This window comes from Perna viridis, chromosome 1 (genome assembly GCF_037379345.1).
Source record: "Perna viridis isolate PV_CMFRI_1.1 ecotype Kerala chromosome 1, ASM3737934v1, whole genome shotgun sequence".
NCBI classification, from domain to species: domain Eukaryota; kingdom Metazoa; phylum Mollusca; class Bivalvia; order Mytilida; family Mytilidae; genus Perna; species Perna viridis.
Genome location: NC_142445.1, coordinates 21893279 through 21908950, shown reverse-complemented (window position 1 = coordinate 21908950; position 15672 = coordinate 21893279). Strand labels below are relative to the sequence as shown.

The window sequence follows — 15672 nt, the reverse complement described above, 5'->3', positions numbered from 1 at the left end:
AAATAAGCTATTGTAGGATAATTAGCAGAAGTGTCTTGTTTCATAACAAGATAACTTTTATTTCTATAGAGCATTCAACACATTAAAGAAGATTATCTGATTATGTCGGAAATATTTTAATCTATGTCCTTTAAAACTTAATGAAGTGTGATTAAGAACAATAAGAAAAAATAGCTCAAGTCCAAAGGAATCAATTTTCATACTACACAGAATTTGTTTTATTTTCATTTGGACCTACATGTAACATTATATGTGATCTAATTTTGTTGTCATTCCCTTACCTGAAGAAACAATATTGATCAGAGGACAAGCAATCCATACACGTTTTGTGGTGCAAATCTCTGTAAAGGAACTCAATATTATCTAATAGCTTTGAAAACATATGTTTCTTACCTATCTGGATTTTAAAATGAAACATACGCAATGGAAGACAAAAAAAATATAATAATAAGTACGATTAATATTGCTAAGTGGTTGAAAAGTTACTGAAGATATTGTTAAATGTGTAACAGGAAGTGGAAGAGAGGATGAAGGAAACCGAGGGATTGTGTGACTTGTGTCGTTCTTAATCACTCAATTGTTAATATACATGTAGAGCAAGTCAGAATCTATATGATGAAATAATGTCAATGTTTAGTTATAGGATTTTCTACTGTGTAGGAACTTAATTTGCTTGATTGAGAAGTCTTTTATCATATTGATACAATGTCTGGGACGCTGAAAAGACGTCTCACAAAAGTTTGGGTAAGTGGGTGTTACGTATACATGTGTTTTTAGATTTAGTTTAATCAATGGCAACATGTTGCTAGAAAATTTAGTAATATGTATTTATATACTGTTAAACATACAACAAAAATCTTTCTGCTTATTATTACCGTAGGTGTTTTGTTGTTGTTTTTGTTGTGGACTATAGTGACTTTTTTCATTGTGCTGGTTTATCTTGAATTGAAAAAAAAAATTATCTAATTCACTGGACCTGTATAATACCATATGCTGCCATGATATCATTCGGGTTATGTGGTTTTGATCACTCTTTCTAAAACAGGCACAATAGTCTTTCAAATTTCTTTTAAAAAGTATCTAGGGTGGTACTGACATTGTAGATGTAGATTCTTCAAAGGTTCAACTTTGTGCAGTTTGACTTTAGGCATAATGCATTTCTATCAGATAATCTTTTTGTGTGTAATTTCAGTACATGTACATATATGTCAAATTACTTATATGTCATTGTATCAGTGCTTTCAAGCATAGTAAAATATTGTTCTGCACACATGAAGAAAGGGAAGTAAAACATCTTCACAAGATCTCTTCATGATAGCAGATAATTGGAACAATGCATAGAAATCACCTGCCAAAACCACTACCAGGTGGAGACATCTGATTTGTAATGATTTAGTTCTAATTGAGGATTTATGCTTCAAGTAGTTTTTGCAATAAAATTCTGCAGTTTGAGTTAGGGTAAGTGTCATTATGCATGTGGTGGAAAGTGGGTATACCAATATTTTTTTTAAACACAGGTATTTAGCTCTGAAGAAATCATACAGGATTAAAATGTACATGCTAAAGTGAAGATCTACAAAGTGTAGTACCAAGACACTCTGTGCTCTGGTCTACTTGTTCTGAGGCTGGATAGAGTTTAGTTTCAATTTTGATGCTGTTGTATTTAATAGAGATGCATTTTATCATTTGAAAAAGTTTTTGGCACCTACAAAAGCCTGGGAATATATAGTGTTATCTTCACAAAATACTAACATGATAAACTGTTTTTCATCTTTTTCATCATGCTATTGAATTGTTGGCACTTCATACATGTATACTGAACATAGTCATCACAAGCCTTGGATACATATTTTCAAATAAATTGTTTTGTGTCTGAAGATGCTAACAGTATCTGCAAGAATTGGGCCTCATTCCACAGAATACTAATAAAAATTCTGAACATGAAGTAAAAACATTGGTAAACGAGTACCTGCTAGATTGCTACTGAATTACATTTCTTACAGGGTTATCCTAACCAATCACTAACTACAAATACAGTATTTATTCCTATCAATGTTAACAAGCCAGTGACTTGTTAATGTCTTTTACCTGATAGTCAGTATTCTAAAGGCATCATGGTTACAAAAACAACTTGAGGTTAGGCTCACCTTGTGTATTTAGTATTAACAATGACATTCTTTACCAGTCTATACGAAACTCGTCGGACCTTCGGTCAAATCCGATGATATTGCTGCCGGTTCGATAAAGATCGCTCTGATATCTGGACCAAAAGTCTGACATCGTTTTCGAGTTTTATTGTACATCCGTCATCAGGTTGTTTTCCCTGAAAAATACAAATGGCCGCTCATGTACGAAACTGTTGAAAAATGTCTTTAAGGTATACGGAGGGTGCAGTACCCAGCAAAGCAGTTAAGATTAAAAGAAAATTGGCCAGACCAGAAAAACGTCATGCAGTCCAATAAAACTGTAAGCTTTACAGGTCCGAATGACCAGTACAAAAAAAAAGGTTTTGCATAGACTGCTTTACATGTCAAGATCCTTATTTCTTAGTAGACTTAGTGGCTGGAAAGACAGGGGAGAGTATCTTTTATGATATATTATCATGCTGATTTGTAGAATGAAAGCATACCAGGTTAAGATCTTCATTTTCAGCTCACCTGGCCAGAAGCCATGTCAGCTATTGCCATCACATGGCGTCTGTCATCGTCATTAACAATTTTTCAAAACTCTTCTCCACTGACACTACTTGACCAATTAAAACCAAACTTGGAATGAAGGTTTCGTGGGGTATCATGCATGGAACTGGTTTTGGGATTTTTGATTCGTCGAAAAACATGGCCACCGTTACTGAAAATAGAACATAGGGGTCAGGCAGAACTTTTTCGCAAATATCTCCAAAACTTTTAGGTTTATCTATAATAGATAGAATGAAACTTTCCATTGATGAAATGATCCTTGTGGTAAGTCCTACCAAAGCGTTTATTGAGTCAAATTGTCGGAAAGCTCCTTATTAGAGTTATTGCCTTTGAAAGACCAAAAATTAACCAGTTGAGCGATATAGGCTCCTGGGAGCTGCTTGTTAAGGGTAGTACGTCAATGAACTCTTCATTTTAATGTTGTATAGATCTGTTGTTAAAGTTTTCTTTTTTTGAAAGGCTAATAAATTCTTATAACACTCCCTCTTAGGATATTTTTTTCCATACATGAAAAGAAGAAAGGAAGAGTTCCAAGTGATTAGGAACAAGGATAAGTACTTGGCTACCACAATGAATTTTATTAAAACACTGCCATGCATTCACATGCAATTACAAGTATGTACATTTAAAGTCAGAGAAAACAGTTCCATTCCAAAAATTCATTTTGTAACAATAATTTAATCTTCTGGGACGTCTAACATGAAATCACAATTTTATTGCCTGTTTATCAATGTTAGGTAATTGCACATATATGTCCCCATCTTCATGAATCCTTGTTGATTTCCCTTTCAACCATGAAAAATGGCCACATATTGAAAGAATAAAACCTGCAAAAATCTCATAGGGAATCCAAGGCTTTGGGAAAGATTTCAATGGTCTTGTAAGTTGTTTTGGATGTGCTTTCTTAAAGATTGTACATGTATATTGGTTTGAAAAACATTGCACTATTAATAGTGTTGTATAAGATTCTTTAAAACTATCTTATAATTATAAAATCACATTGAATATTGCTAGATAAACATGTAGGTTAGTTGCTTCTTGGTTGATTTGTTTACTATTGAAAATAGTTGTTTCATTTCACAGCACACTGTGACATATATTTGGTTTCTAATACATGTATGTATATTTGTTGATTCCTGTACAGAAAGTCGTAGTGTAAGTTATGAAATGTTTCACTGTATGACTTGTAGATAAATGATTCTATTTGAATATACAGTCAGCTTTCAGAGTACTCATCTAACTTTTTGTTTTTTGTCATTTGTTATCTGTGCTAGGCATGGGCAATGTTCTCTGTACTTGAACAGAGCTGAATTATTCCAATCCAGATTATCAGAACATCAACATTGCAATTCAGAAATCATTTGGGCATTTTCCAATCCACAGATCTTGGTTTATGTTTGATTTGTTGCTATTATCAACTATGGAACAGGACTTTATGAATTCATAATGTAATGCTGGCTCTTGTTATGAGCTGGACAGGACCAAAATCAATTGTTCCTATCTAATTGTGGTAATATAGACAGTGATAAGGATTACAGAGACTGTGTGTTGTCTATAGTCTGTTGACTGAAGAAGATGGATTGTCTAATGTGTGAAATTATTGTAATGTCTGTATTGTTTCTGTAATTGACAATTTAAGGGGGTACTGTACAGGCAGATGGTAGAAATATTGGACTTGTAGTGCTGTAAAGAGCAGATGGCCTTGTAAAGGTGAGATTAGTGATGAACTATTGCTAGACCAGGATTTAGTGCTCCCATGATGGTAATATACAATGTAATTTGCAAGTTTGATGGTAAAGGTGTGAGATAAGATTGACATTGGGGAAATAAAGTTTAAATACAAATGAAGTGGGATGTGCAAATTTATTGGATTTACATGAGAAAGATCAGGGGAAGATATGATGACATTTTATAATCACAGATTCGTTGTAAGTAATGCTGCTGCTTCCAATAATCAGGTTGACAGACTAATTCAATATTCTTCTGCATGTCATCAGTTTTCATGATAGCATATTTATGCATTTGTTACGATTGTATATTGGAAAAAAATATCAAGCTTAAGATAAAGCAATCTTGACAAAGAAACTAACAGTAATTATTCAGTCAGACATTTAGAGTTAACCTGAGTAGTTTTACAGGTTATTGTGGCCTGTAACACCAGTGAAACTGCTAGACACTCTCCTGATAATACAGTATGGGCTTAGCAGGTCAACTATATGTACATGTCAATAGAAATTGGAGCCATTTGTCATGTTCCTTATTATATTTCTTACTCTGTTGATGACCATTACAGAGAGTAAATTAGTTGTATTTTACACATTCCTTCTGTATAAATGATAAGAGATTGGAAGTCCATGCTGGACCATTTTGAAGTTAATTTTTTGTAGATTCTACTTTCCATTTTAGACCTTACCTTTTTTTAATGGATTGATACATGGGTTCTGATCTGTACATTTATGTTACTTGTATTTATGATAGTGTGTCAGTCTGTTAGGCCATTTGTCTGACTACAGATGTATGGTCTGTCATTGTAAGCACTCTCACAATTTATTAACGAATATTGATCAAATTTTCACTTCCATTTAGAATATGCTATAATGGCCTTTAGGTCAAGTTCCAATTTCATTGCAATGTCTTTATATTTGGAAATTATGCTATTGCTGTTTGATCTTTTGACTTCATTATTTTTTAAAAGATTCCTCTGTATTAAAATCAATAGATGAGGAGTTAAGCACCCTCCACTTTTATTTGTACACTGTTTTCACTGGACAATGATAGGTATTCATTTTAAAGCTTTAATTTTGCAGCAAGGTGCTTTTGTTTTCTGTTCTATATACTTTATAAAAACAAAAAAAAATGGTTCTGTAGTGGATTTGAATTAAGGTAGTTCTCAATACTCAGGAATAAGCTATCTATATTATTAACTTTAGTGTCTTTGAATTACTTTTTAGCTGTTAGCCAAAAAAGATAAATTTTCACAAAATTTGTTTGAGTTTTGAGATGATCTCTGCTTCTCTCGTAGAAGGCACAGACTGCAATTAGCAAAAACGTTTTGAAGGACTTGTTATATGATAGGGTATGATTTACTATCCATCATGTGTATTGTTGTATCAACAAACCAAAACAAAAAAGTAAAGACTTAATTAATGTTCCAAATGTGAAGCAGATGTCTTGTAACACTTTCAATGTGATAGGATCAGAAAGTTACGTAATATTTATACACAAAGAATTTCTCAAGTCAATGTAATTGGCCAACTCTTGCATTTCTGACATGCATGCGATATATTGGTGTATGGAGGAACATACAGATCAGCTGCATTGATCAGTTATCTCCAATATTTTAAGTGTTTTCCTTTGATATTTCACTGTGAAATGACAGAACTGGGTGTTTTTACTCTGTAATCATACGGATTAATGTTCAAAAATGAAATTTGACCATTTTGAGTCATTTTTTTATGAGTCATCCTTACAATTGCCTGTTTCTCTATCTAATAATGAGTCTCAAATTCAGTTTGATGAAAAAAGCTATGTTGGAGCATTTTTTATGCATTTTACTTTAAAAAAAGAGATAATTTTAAGCAAATTATCTGGCTGATGATTTGGGTTTTTATGTCTTATTTCTAATTTGATTCATGTTGTAGTGAAATAGAGTTGAAGATACATTTGTCATTGTAATGTTTCAGTTTTTTCTTTGGATTTAATGTTTCTGTCTGAAGTACTCTTTGGAGGGTATTTGTAAAATTATTTCCCTGTCAAGCACTGCTTTTCTTGTTTAAATTCTACGTAATATTTAAGATATTTTTAAGGCGGTAGTAAAAATTTCCATTTTTCCCCACAAATATTTAAGTAGGAGACATCCTTCCTTATTGTTTCTGTTGAATTTTATTAAGGAATAGTAGGTCAATTTTGTATATTATAAGATTTTAACCAATAGTATACACTCTCAATGAAAAAAAGCCCCTTTGCCACTTCACATTGACAATCTCAACAAAAAAAATCCACTTGACGTACACCGTTCCATACTGTACAGCCTTTAGAAACACTCCACATAAGACTGGTTAAGAGGATTATTTTTTTCTTAACATAATTACCCGTACAGAAATAGTGTTAGTTAAATAATTACTAGTATCTTGTAAATTATTTGCACTACATATGAGCTATTCTTGTACTTATGTAGTACTCTAGCTAAGAGTCATGCACATTCTGTAATTTGTGTCGTCTGAATATAGCTGAAATATTGCTGCTCGGACGTTAAACCCCAACAAACAAAACAAACTGTAATTTGTGATACTCCCAAAAAAGACTACTCATTTTTATTTTTATTATTAAGTTGTTTTATAAGGCAGTATTATGAAATGTATAATCATCCATTCCAATCTGTCTGCTCTTGGGAGATAATTCACATTGAAAAGCCAATGGTTTCTACTGTATTTGAATGTCATTTTCAGATTTGTCTCCCTGAATTTTGAATTCTACATTGGATTCTATGTGATTTATGTCTCATAGGAGCAAGGGTTATATTTAACACCACATGTAACTTTCTGTTTACTGTAAACTAGTTGTTTCAGACAGTTGTCAATTCAAACAAAATATCAAAAATAAAAATATATAGGCTTTTCACCCATGAAATGCATCCTGTCTGATTTTTATAAGGACTGCTACTTAAGGAAATATTTTCAATAGTAAATCAAGTGTTACATTTTGGTTTTTGGTCAAAATTTTATCAGTGTTATCTTTTGACATACTACATGTACTAGTATGCAAGCACAAAGAAAGTATTTTTTAAGCCAGTCTACAATGAATATACTATGGTATTCCTCATTGACATACTTTTGTAAAAATTTTTATACTTTGTTGTAGAACATTTGTCTCCATCATAGGGCACTTCCTTTTGTTACGTGCTTTTTTATTCTTCAGGATCAAAATACCTTATGTCGCCAGTTCACCACTGGAACTTCTCTGCTATTTTTGAACACTACACAAAAAAAAAGTAATAAATTTGCACTTAAGGTATAAAGTTCTTGCAGTAATGTGTCAAGAAGCATGAAATGTGTTAAGCATGTTCCAATTAACACACTTATCAGTCAAAATCTCCATTCTATCTTTCATGTTTTATGGTTAATAAACACAAGGTGAAGAGCAGTGATTTTAACCAGCTAAATTTGTGGAAAAATTCAAATTGATAAAATGTGTCAAATTCTGGACAATATTCTGTTCATCAAAGAAATGATTTTCTTAAGCTGAGATGATTGTGAAGATGGATACTGTTTCCACAATTGATTATAGTTAATACTTCAAAAATCGATAGTAATGATTGACATTTAGTTTACACATGTAAGAAAAAATAAACAGTTCTAAATAATATGGGAGATGCAAATGTATAGTTTTATTTTACATCATGTAATCTTTGTTCAGGCTACAATTTCCGCAATCAAAAACCTCCAGTGCTAACAGCACTTTGATTCATTTTGGTTTCATTATTATTTGACTTGAAGCAAAGAAAAAAGGAAGACTGGAAACTTACTTGTAACACAAGATTTGTGTGTGTTATTGTTACTGCTTGTTTCCTTTATAATTGTATTGCTATTACCACTAAATTCCCCTTCAGTGTTTCTACTTCTTCAAAATGAAGTCCTTGGTAGTGTTAGATTGAAAGGGGTATAGAAATATTAGTGTTTGTACATTGAATGTGAAGTACTTGTATATGTATCAATGTCTACTTCATTGCTAAAGTAGACGATACTCTGTGCCTGTAGCCACTTGTACTATGTCAGTGTCTTGTAAAAATTATTTGGGCTTCCAAATCTTTCAAATTTAGTTTCCTTATTAAGCAAATTTGTTGAAATTAACTGCTGAAGTTAGCAATTGAAAGTCTGTTGTAGCTTTATTTGACCTACACTAATTAGATCATTTTTATAATAGCAGGAACTGTTTTAATCATACTATAGACCAGAACTTTATGGTAAACCTGGTACTGTGCCAATGTAGACTAAGTATGGCTACATGTTGTCTACTTGTAACTCTATATGTTATGAATAACTTAGCAAGATTTAATGAAGTACTTAGACCCCCACTTATTCTGATTGTATCTATCCCGCTGTATAGGAAACTGGCTAAGTATTGAAAGTCAATCTATTATCATGACCTTAGTCAGGGAAGTGTTTAATTTAGCTTTAAATCTCTACTTAAGGTATGGAGGGGACATAAGGTCAACTTATTGGTAAAATACATATAATTTACTCTCATGCACTGAAAATTCAAGGTTTAATTTGCTGCTGGAAATCTATAACTTACTGTGCAGTATCTTCTTCTCTAATTATAGTGTTAGGAATCTTTTAGAGTTGTCTCCCTTTCATTGATTTTTGCTAGGATACTGAAAAAAAAACTGAATACCATAGTGTTTTATTATTTTCCTGAAAGCAGTCTGCAATTTAATCATTAACCCATTGCTAAAGACTGCTAGTAGGAAAATCATTTGCAGACTGCTGAAAATTCAGTTCCTTTTTTTTTTGTATGATATTTACTAAAAATTATTTGAAATTTACTGATTTTTTTCTCATGTCTTTTCCACAGATTATACACTTATATTTATTGTTGTATTTAATTGAAGAAGAAAAAAAATGTGGACTTAATGTAACACTTGATTAGACTGTTCTATTTCTTTGTTACAATAGTCACTTAGTCACTTAACTGTGATACTTTTAAAACCTGTGTCATTTTAGTTACTTAACTGTGATACTTTCATTCCTAGTTTGTTGGATTTCTATCAAAATGTATTTTCACATTGTCATCATATAGGATATACCGCCTTAGATGCTGACTCAGTACCGGTAATATGAAAATTTTCTATTTATTCTTAATACCTTGTCAGAAACTATTCTTTTCCAATATTGATCAGAGATGTCGATATGTGAAATTGTACTGCTTAATTTTAGAAATAAGGTATGGAGTAAATTCTGCACAAGAGATGTATAAACACACTCAGCAACCATTGACCAGCTTTCATTGGCAGCATACAAACAAACCTCTTGAGTAGCTGTCGATTGCCTGGTAACCACCATCATTGTAAAGTAATGAATACCTGCTTATTAGAGTCAAATAATGAATATTTATTTACTTTTTCAGATGAATGAAGGGAGGAAAAGTCAAATAGTATTACCAGATGAAAGACGACTGGACTTACTTATACAGGTAACTATAGCAACCAAGTAAACTAAAAAAAAATCATTTGTAAACAATCATTGGATCATTGGCAAGGTATTGTTAAGTGAAAATTACATTTGGCAGTCAGATTATATCATGTTTGTATGGAATATAAATTGCTTCAACATATTTTCTGTCTGCTTAAGTGAACATACCCACATTTCAAGGTTATAACTAGCAGAATATCTTTTTTCTTTTCCTTGGAAAGTCTCAGTTACAGCTATTAGAAATGTACCAGTTCCAATTTCAGTACAAATTTAGATAGGCTAGTGAATAATTTAAATAGCTCTTAGGTAGAAAGTTGTCTTACATTAAAGCAATGTGCCCAACTGTACTGCCACAGAATACCCGTGGATCTTTTGGACACTGTCTTTCAAGTTTGAATTACTGTCAGTTATGATGGTAGGTGGCACATTTAATGGTTAAGGTCATTATAATGGACAGCTATTCCAAATTAAAAGACAGTGTCTAAAAGATCACACAGGTGTTTTGTTGTTGTTAAGCAGTACACATTGGTATAATGTAGGACAGATTTCTACCTAAAGATCTATTTAAATTACTCTCTAGCCTAGCTAGATTTGTAGTGAAATCGTAACTGGCACATTTCAACTAGCTGTAAAGATTTAGTTGACTTTACAGTGAGATTTGAAGACAAATTTGTTAAAACATATATATGCATTACAACTACTATTGAATTAAGGATAAATTTTTTTGTCATGAAATTTTTGTACGCCCGTCTAAGGTGGGACGTATTGTGGTATACCATTGTCCGTCCGTCATCCACACTTCGGACAATAACTCAAAAACACTTTCACCTACTTTTATGAAACTTTGGTGAATTATATATTGACATACATGTAAGCTGCCTTTGGATTTTTATAACTTTAAGAGTTTTCATTTCCGTATTATGAATTTTTTTACTTAAAAAAGGGGGGATTTTCAAGTTTTGGGACAATAACTCAAAAACACTTTCACCAACTTTTATGAAATTTTGGTGAATTGTTCATATATATATTGACATAAGTTCCCTTCCGATTTTTATAAATATAAGATTTATCGTTTCAGTGTTATAAATTTATATACTTAAAAAAGGGGGATTTTCAAGTTTTCGCACAATAACTCAAAAACACTTTCATCAACTGTTTCGAAACTTTGGTGAATTGTTCATATGTATTGACGTAAGCTCCCTTCTGATTTTAATAAATTTTAGACTTATTGTTTTCATATTATGAATTTTTATACTTAAAAAAAGGGGGATTTTCAAGTTTTCACACAATTACACAAAAACACTTTCACTGACTTTTATGAAAATTTGGGGAATTGTTCATATCTTTTGAAGTAAGCTCCTTTCTGATTTGTATAAATGTCAAATTTTATATTTATGTGTTATGAAATGGCCAAGGAAATTTTATTCGTTGAAAAGTGGTTGAAAACAGACCATTCATTATGATGATCAACTAATAAATATAACGGGTACTTGGTAACCTTGTCAGAAAAGTGTGTTTTGAACAAGATAGAAATGTATGGATGAAAAATCAAGACAACAAACTCAGTTAAACTTGAGGTTGCCTTGATAGTACTAAATTTTTTGTGCATTTTTATTTACTTTTTTGGGGGAGAGTATTTGATAGGGCTCACAGTATTTCTAGTTGATGACATAAATTCATTAAAAGCATAAGGACAAGTTAATAGGGCAGTGGGCGTATCATGGGCCTTAAGCGCAGGTCTTTATTTAGGTATGTTTTACTTATTCTTGGAATTGAAGAAAATTAGTTAACTTATGAATTTAACAATACATGTACTTTGCAATAAACATACAATGTACATGTATGTTTGTACTAAGTATTTTTGGCACTGACTACCTACATATAACCCAATTTTTTTTTATACCTCAACCAATTACCTTGCCTGAAGCAATTTCAAAGTCTCAGGTCAACCTAACTGCATAACTTATACAGTGTTTTGTTTTGTACTGTTTTGTTTTAAAAATAATGTACTTGTATTATTAACAGTTCTCATAGTTGGTGTCATCACTGCTTGTTTTTAGTTATTTTTTTAATTTGATTAAACCAGAGTTTATTCTTTTCATACTTAAAAACATTAGTCATATGTGTAAATTTTGGTGTGAATTAAACCTGTAATCCTTTTTTCAGCCGAAACTTTATGCTAGAGAACTTTTGGATTTAGTTGCCTCCCATTTTAAGTTAAAAGAAAAGGAATATTTTGGAATTAATTTCACAGATGAAACGTAAGTACAGTTACTGATTTACACTAAAATGCAATAATCAGGGCTTAATCTAGACATCAATGACAAGGAGAAGTTTTGGTATATTCTATTTGAAAAATTACAGTATTGACATTTTTTCTGTGTAATCTATTACAAAAACTTCTCTCTGTCAAAGACGAAAGGAAGAAGTGAGCACAAACAGGGAGAAGTTTTTGCTCATTTCTCCTTCTAGATTAGGCCCTGAATAATGCAGCATACTGAAATGTTGAGGAAAGAGGAATAACTCTATTGTATCCATTGGACTGAATTCTACTCGGCAACACTTTATAAACAAGATGTGTTTCTATCTGTTCTTTTTTGTTTCTTCATTTAAATAAAAATTCAGAATGCTAAATGATTTCTTGATGTTTGGGGCCAGTTGAATAGGTGAAACAAATATTGTTTTTGTTTTTAGGCCAACTAAACGCAATTTTTTTTGTGTTCTCTCTCTTGAACTCTTCTCAATGTAATTTGAATTGCTGTATCATTGTGATCAAAACAAAATTCATGGTTTTTTAATGATACCGTATCTATAGGCCAGAGAAAAAAAATTGTCTGTTTAAGGTAACCTACCCTTGCACATTTTATTGGTATTTTTTATGAAGTGCTGCTAAACTATTTTTTTAGCCTGCCACACAAAGTTATATATATGTGATACCCTGCATGTCAGTCTGTCTGTCCATCTGTTTCCAGATTTTAACTTGAGAATGGATCAATGATTTTTTTTTACACAGTTGTTAAGTACCATGAAATACAGGTTAAGCCATTTTGAACATTTTGCCATCCTCTTTTTTTTTCACTTTTACCAGACAGGGTATCACTTGAAGTTCCATAAATGCCTCATTTTTAGTCGAGCACTGTTAAAGTCATGAAATCTTTTAGTAAGTGCCTGTATTAAATAAGTAAAAAAATGAAATGATTTTACCTACCTACCCTATTTTTCATTCAATGTAAACTTTAACAGACATATTTTTTTCTGGCCTTATTGGAGGGGGGTAATAAAAAAGAAATCTGCATGCAATAAGTATAAATCAAATTTTGGATCATATACATACAGTGCATATTGTGTACAAATATCAACTTCCTTTGCTGTTTCTAGCTGTATTAGGATAAAATATGTTTGCTTAGTATGATGGATATTGAAGTCTTTAAGTTCACTGTGGCACTTTTAAGAGTATAAAGACTTTTTTAAGTTTGAGAAATGTGAAATTACCAAAACCTCTGTTTATATAACTGTGAAATATTGATTTACATAGGTGCAGGGTATAAATTAATTTTTTATACTTTCATCAGTGGAAGGACTAAAATCAATGGTCCTCCTGAAGAGAACCAAAACTCCTCAATTAAGTGTCTTTAGTAATGAATCTAAGATGAAGGAAATGAAATTTTAAAAGTTTTTAGTCAGAAATAAAGGGTCCTGACCTCAGGCCTAGTACACTAATTTGAACCCATGAGATGTGACTGATATGAAGTATCACTAGTTGAAAAAATTCTTGTTTTGTTTCATTACATTTAAGTGTAAGTGTTTGTAAGAATCAGAAAAAAATGGGAACATTCAGAAACATGCATGTCAAAACCCCACTGATCAGACAATGTAATTTCACTCAAGGATACTTTCTCTATTTGAAAAAACAAATATTTTGATCTCTGCATCTCTGGCTTTGCTCAGAAAATTTTCAATAAAATGTGAGAAAAATGAGATATTTCTTGTATGTTAAGTCTCTACTTGTTAAACCTGGCATTATTATGTTTGTAAAAGTAATTAATTATTGCACTAAAACACTGGTTTCCTTTGGTGCATCAATTAAATGCACATTGCTATCATTGTTGTTAGATTTGAAATAGTATGTGATGTAATTAGCTTAACTTAAGGTGGAATCATTAAATATTTGGAATGTTATAAGCCTATATTAGCTAGGTTTTATAGTCAGGGCATTGACATATTGCTTACTCAGTCAAGAATACACAAAATTAATTCAAAATAGAGAGAAAACATAAGTCTCAATCAAGTTCACATCCTAAAATGGAAGGCAAAAAATAGGAAATAGGAAAACATGTCAAATTTATGATGATGTGGTCGAGTGCAATATCATGCATGGTGTAGGTAATGTTAGTGGGTTCATTTGTGTTGAATACCTTTCAAAAGATAAAAGTTGTAAAATGTTAATGTCAAAAAACCACAAATATCTTTATATTTATCTAAGGCAGTATTATATATCAGGAATTTATACAAGTTCAAAGGAGAGTCCAAAATTCCAAGGTGTCCTTAACTTTTGTTTAAAGGTTGATCTCAAGTGTATAAAAGAATTTAAAAGGACTCTTCAGGGATATTGGACTATTATTTGTTTATCATTTTTTGTTTGTATTTATAACACCTTCTGGCTGTAGATCATAATTTTTATATAATACACATCCTGCATACCAAGGAGTGGTCACATGATCAACGTAGCATGGTACATGTAGAAGGGCCTTAGGGAGCGTGTTGACAAATCATTAAACACCTAATCTGTCTCACTCTAAGAAATTCGACTTATTTGTCACATTTTCCATTGTTTCAATTGTGTATTGATATTATCAAGTACTGGAATATTTATTTGTGGATATAAAAGTTTTCTTGTGGCCTGGGTAAGTTTCTAAATTTTTTTTAAACAATAATGATTTTTCAAAGAAATGCAATTATTTATTTATTTATATTTTTTTATTTTAACTTAAACACATAGGGCATAAAAATGAACATGTTGGAAATAAAAAAAAAAAAAGAGTAAATCTTTTTATCATGATTTTTGTGGTAAAATGGAAATAGATTTTTTTTTTCAAATACAAACATGTTACATGAGAAATAAAAATACTCCTGTTAATGCAATTTTGTGGTTTAATCTATTAATATAAAAAAACTGTTACATGTATCTTTATCAATGGAAAATGTAAAATATATACAATTTGATTCTTTGTTGTCTTGACGGTATTCTTACCTAACCACTTGTTTGTTTCTCATCTAGCCAAATAAACATGTCTGTACTAATAACTGTGTATGTCACCTTTCTCAATACAAGTACTTGTAGGTGTGGGAGGGATGAGATAAGTCTTTAATCCATCTCAAACATTTGGTTAAATGCCCTCCAGATTATCTCTGTGTCTAAATTCAAAAAAAAGTAAATGGCTTTTCGGTCATAAATTTTTGTTTTGTATTGAGGTGACTAATTCTATGTCATTTTGATTCAATTGAGTGTATTCCTGTGTGATGTGTATTGAACTGGTGAGGATCACACAGCTGGGAAAATTTCGTACTTTTTCTTTATTGGATTTTTATGACTGAAAGTGATTTCACTGATTCACCAATATAGGTAAGGGATTAAGTTTTGTATTCAGAAGCAATATAGAAAATCAAGGTAGGATCTCTTCTTAACATTTTGGCTTTTTGTTGAATAAGGAAAATTTTGTGCTAACTTTCACATTTATGAATTGCTTAATTACAACTAGGACTCTATTAGACATAGTTTCATTTAT

At 31.5% G+C, this 15672-nt stretch overlaps 1 protein-coding gene across 11 annotated transcripts in view; it reads left to right on the top strand.

The window, feature by feature from the left end:
* Positions 1–15672, top strand: part of LOC148627781 (uncharacterized) — a 74884-nt gene that overhangs the window by 16729 nt on the left and 42483 nt on the right. For 6 of the 11 annotated variants that reach the window (XM_088578814.1, XM_088578771.1, XM_088578760.1 and 3 more), the window contains exons 2-3: positions 9822–9887; positions 12053–12147. In XM_088578814.1, the coding sequence (XP_088434940.1) occupies positions 9822–9887; positions 12053–12147 (161 nt within the window). Of the gene's footprint in view, positions 1–309; positions 745–1437; positions 1459–4157; positions 4407–9821; positions 9888–12052; positions 12148–15672 lie in introns of those variants that run through there. The other 5 variants (XM_088578805.1, XM_088578842.1, XM_088578852.1 and 2 more) reach the window with 5 other exon arrangements.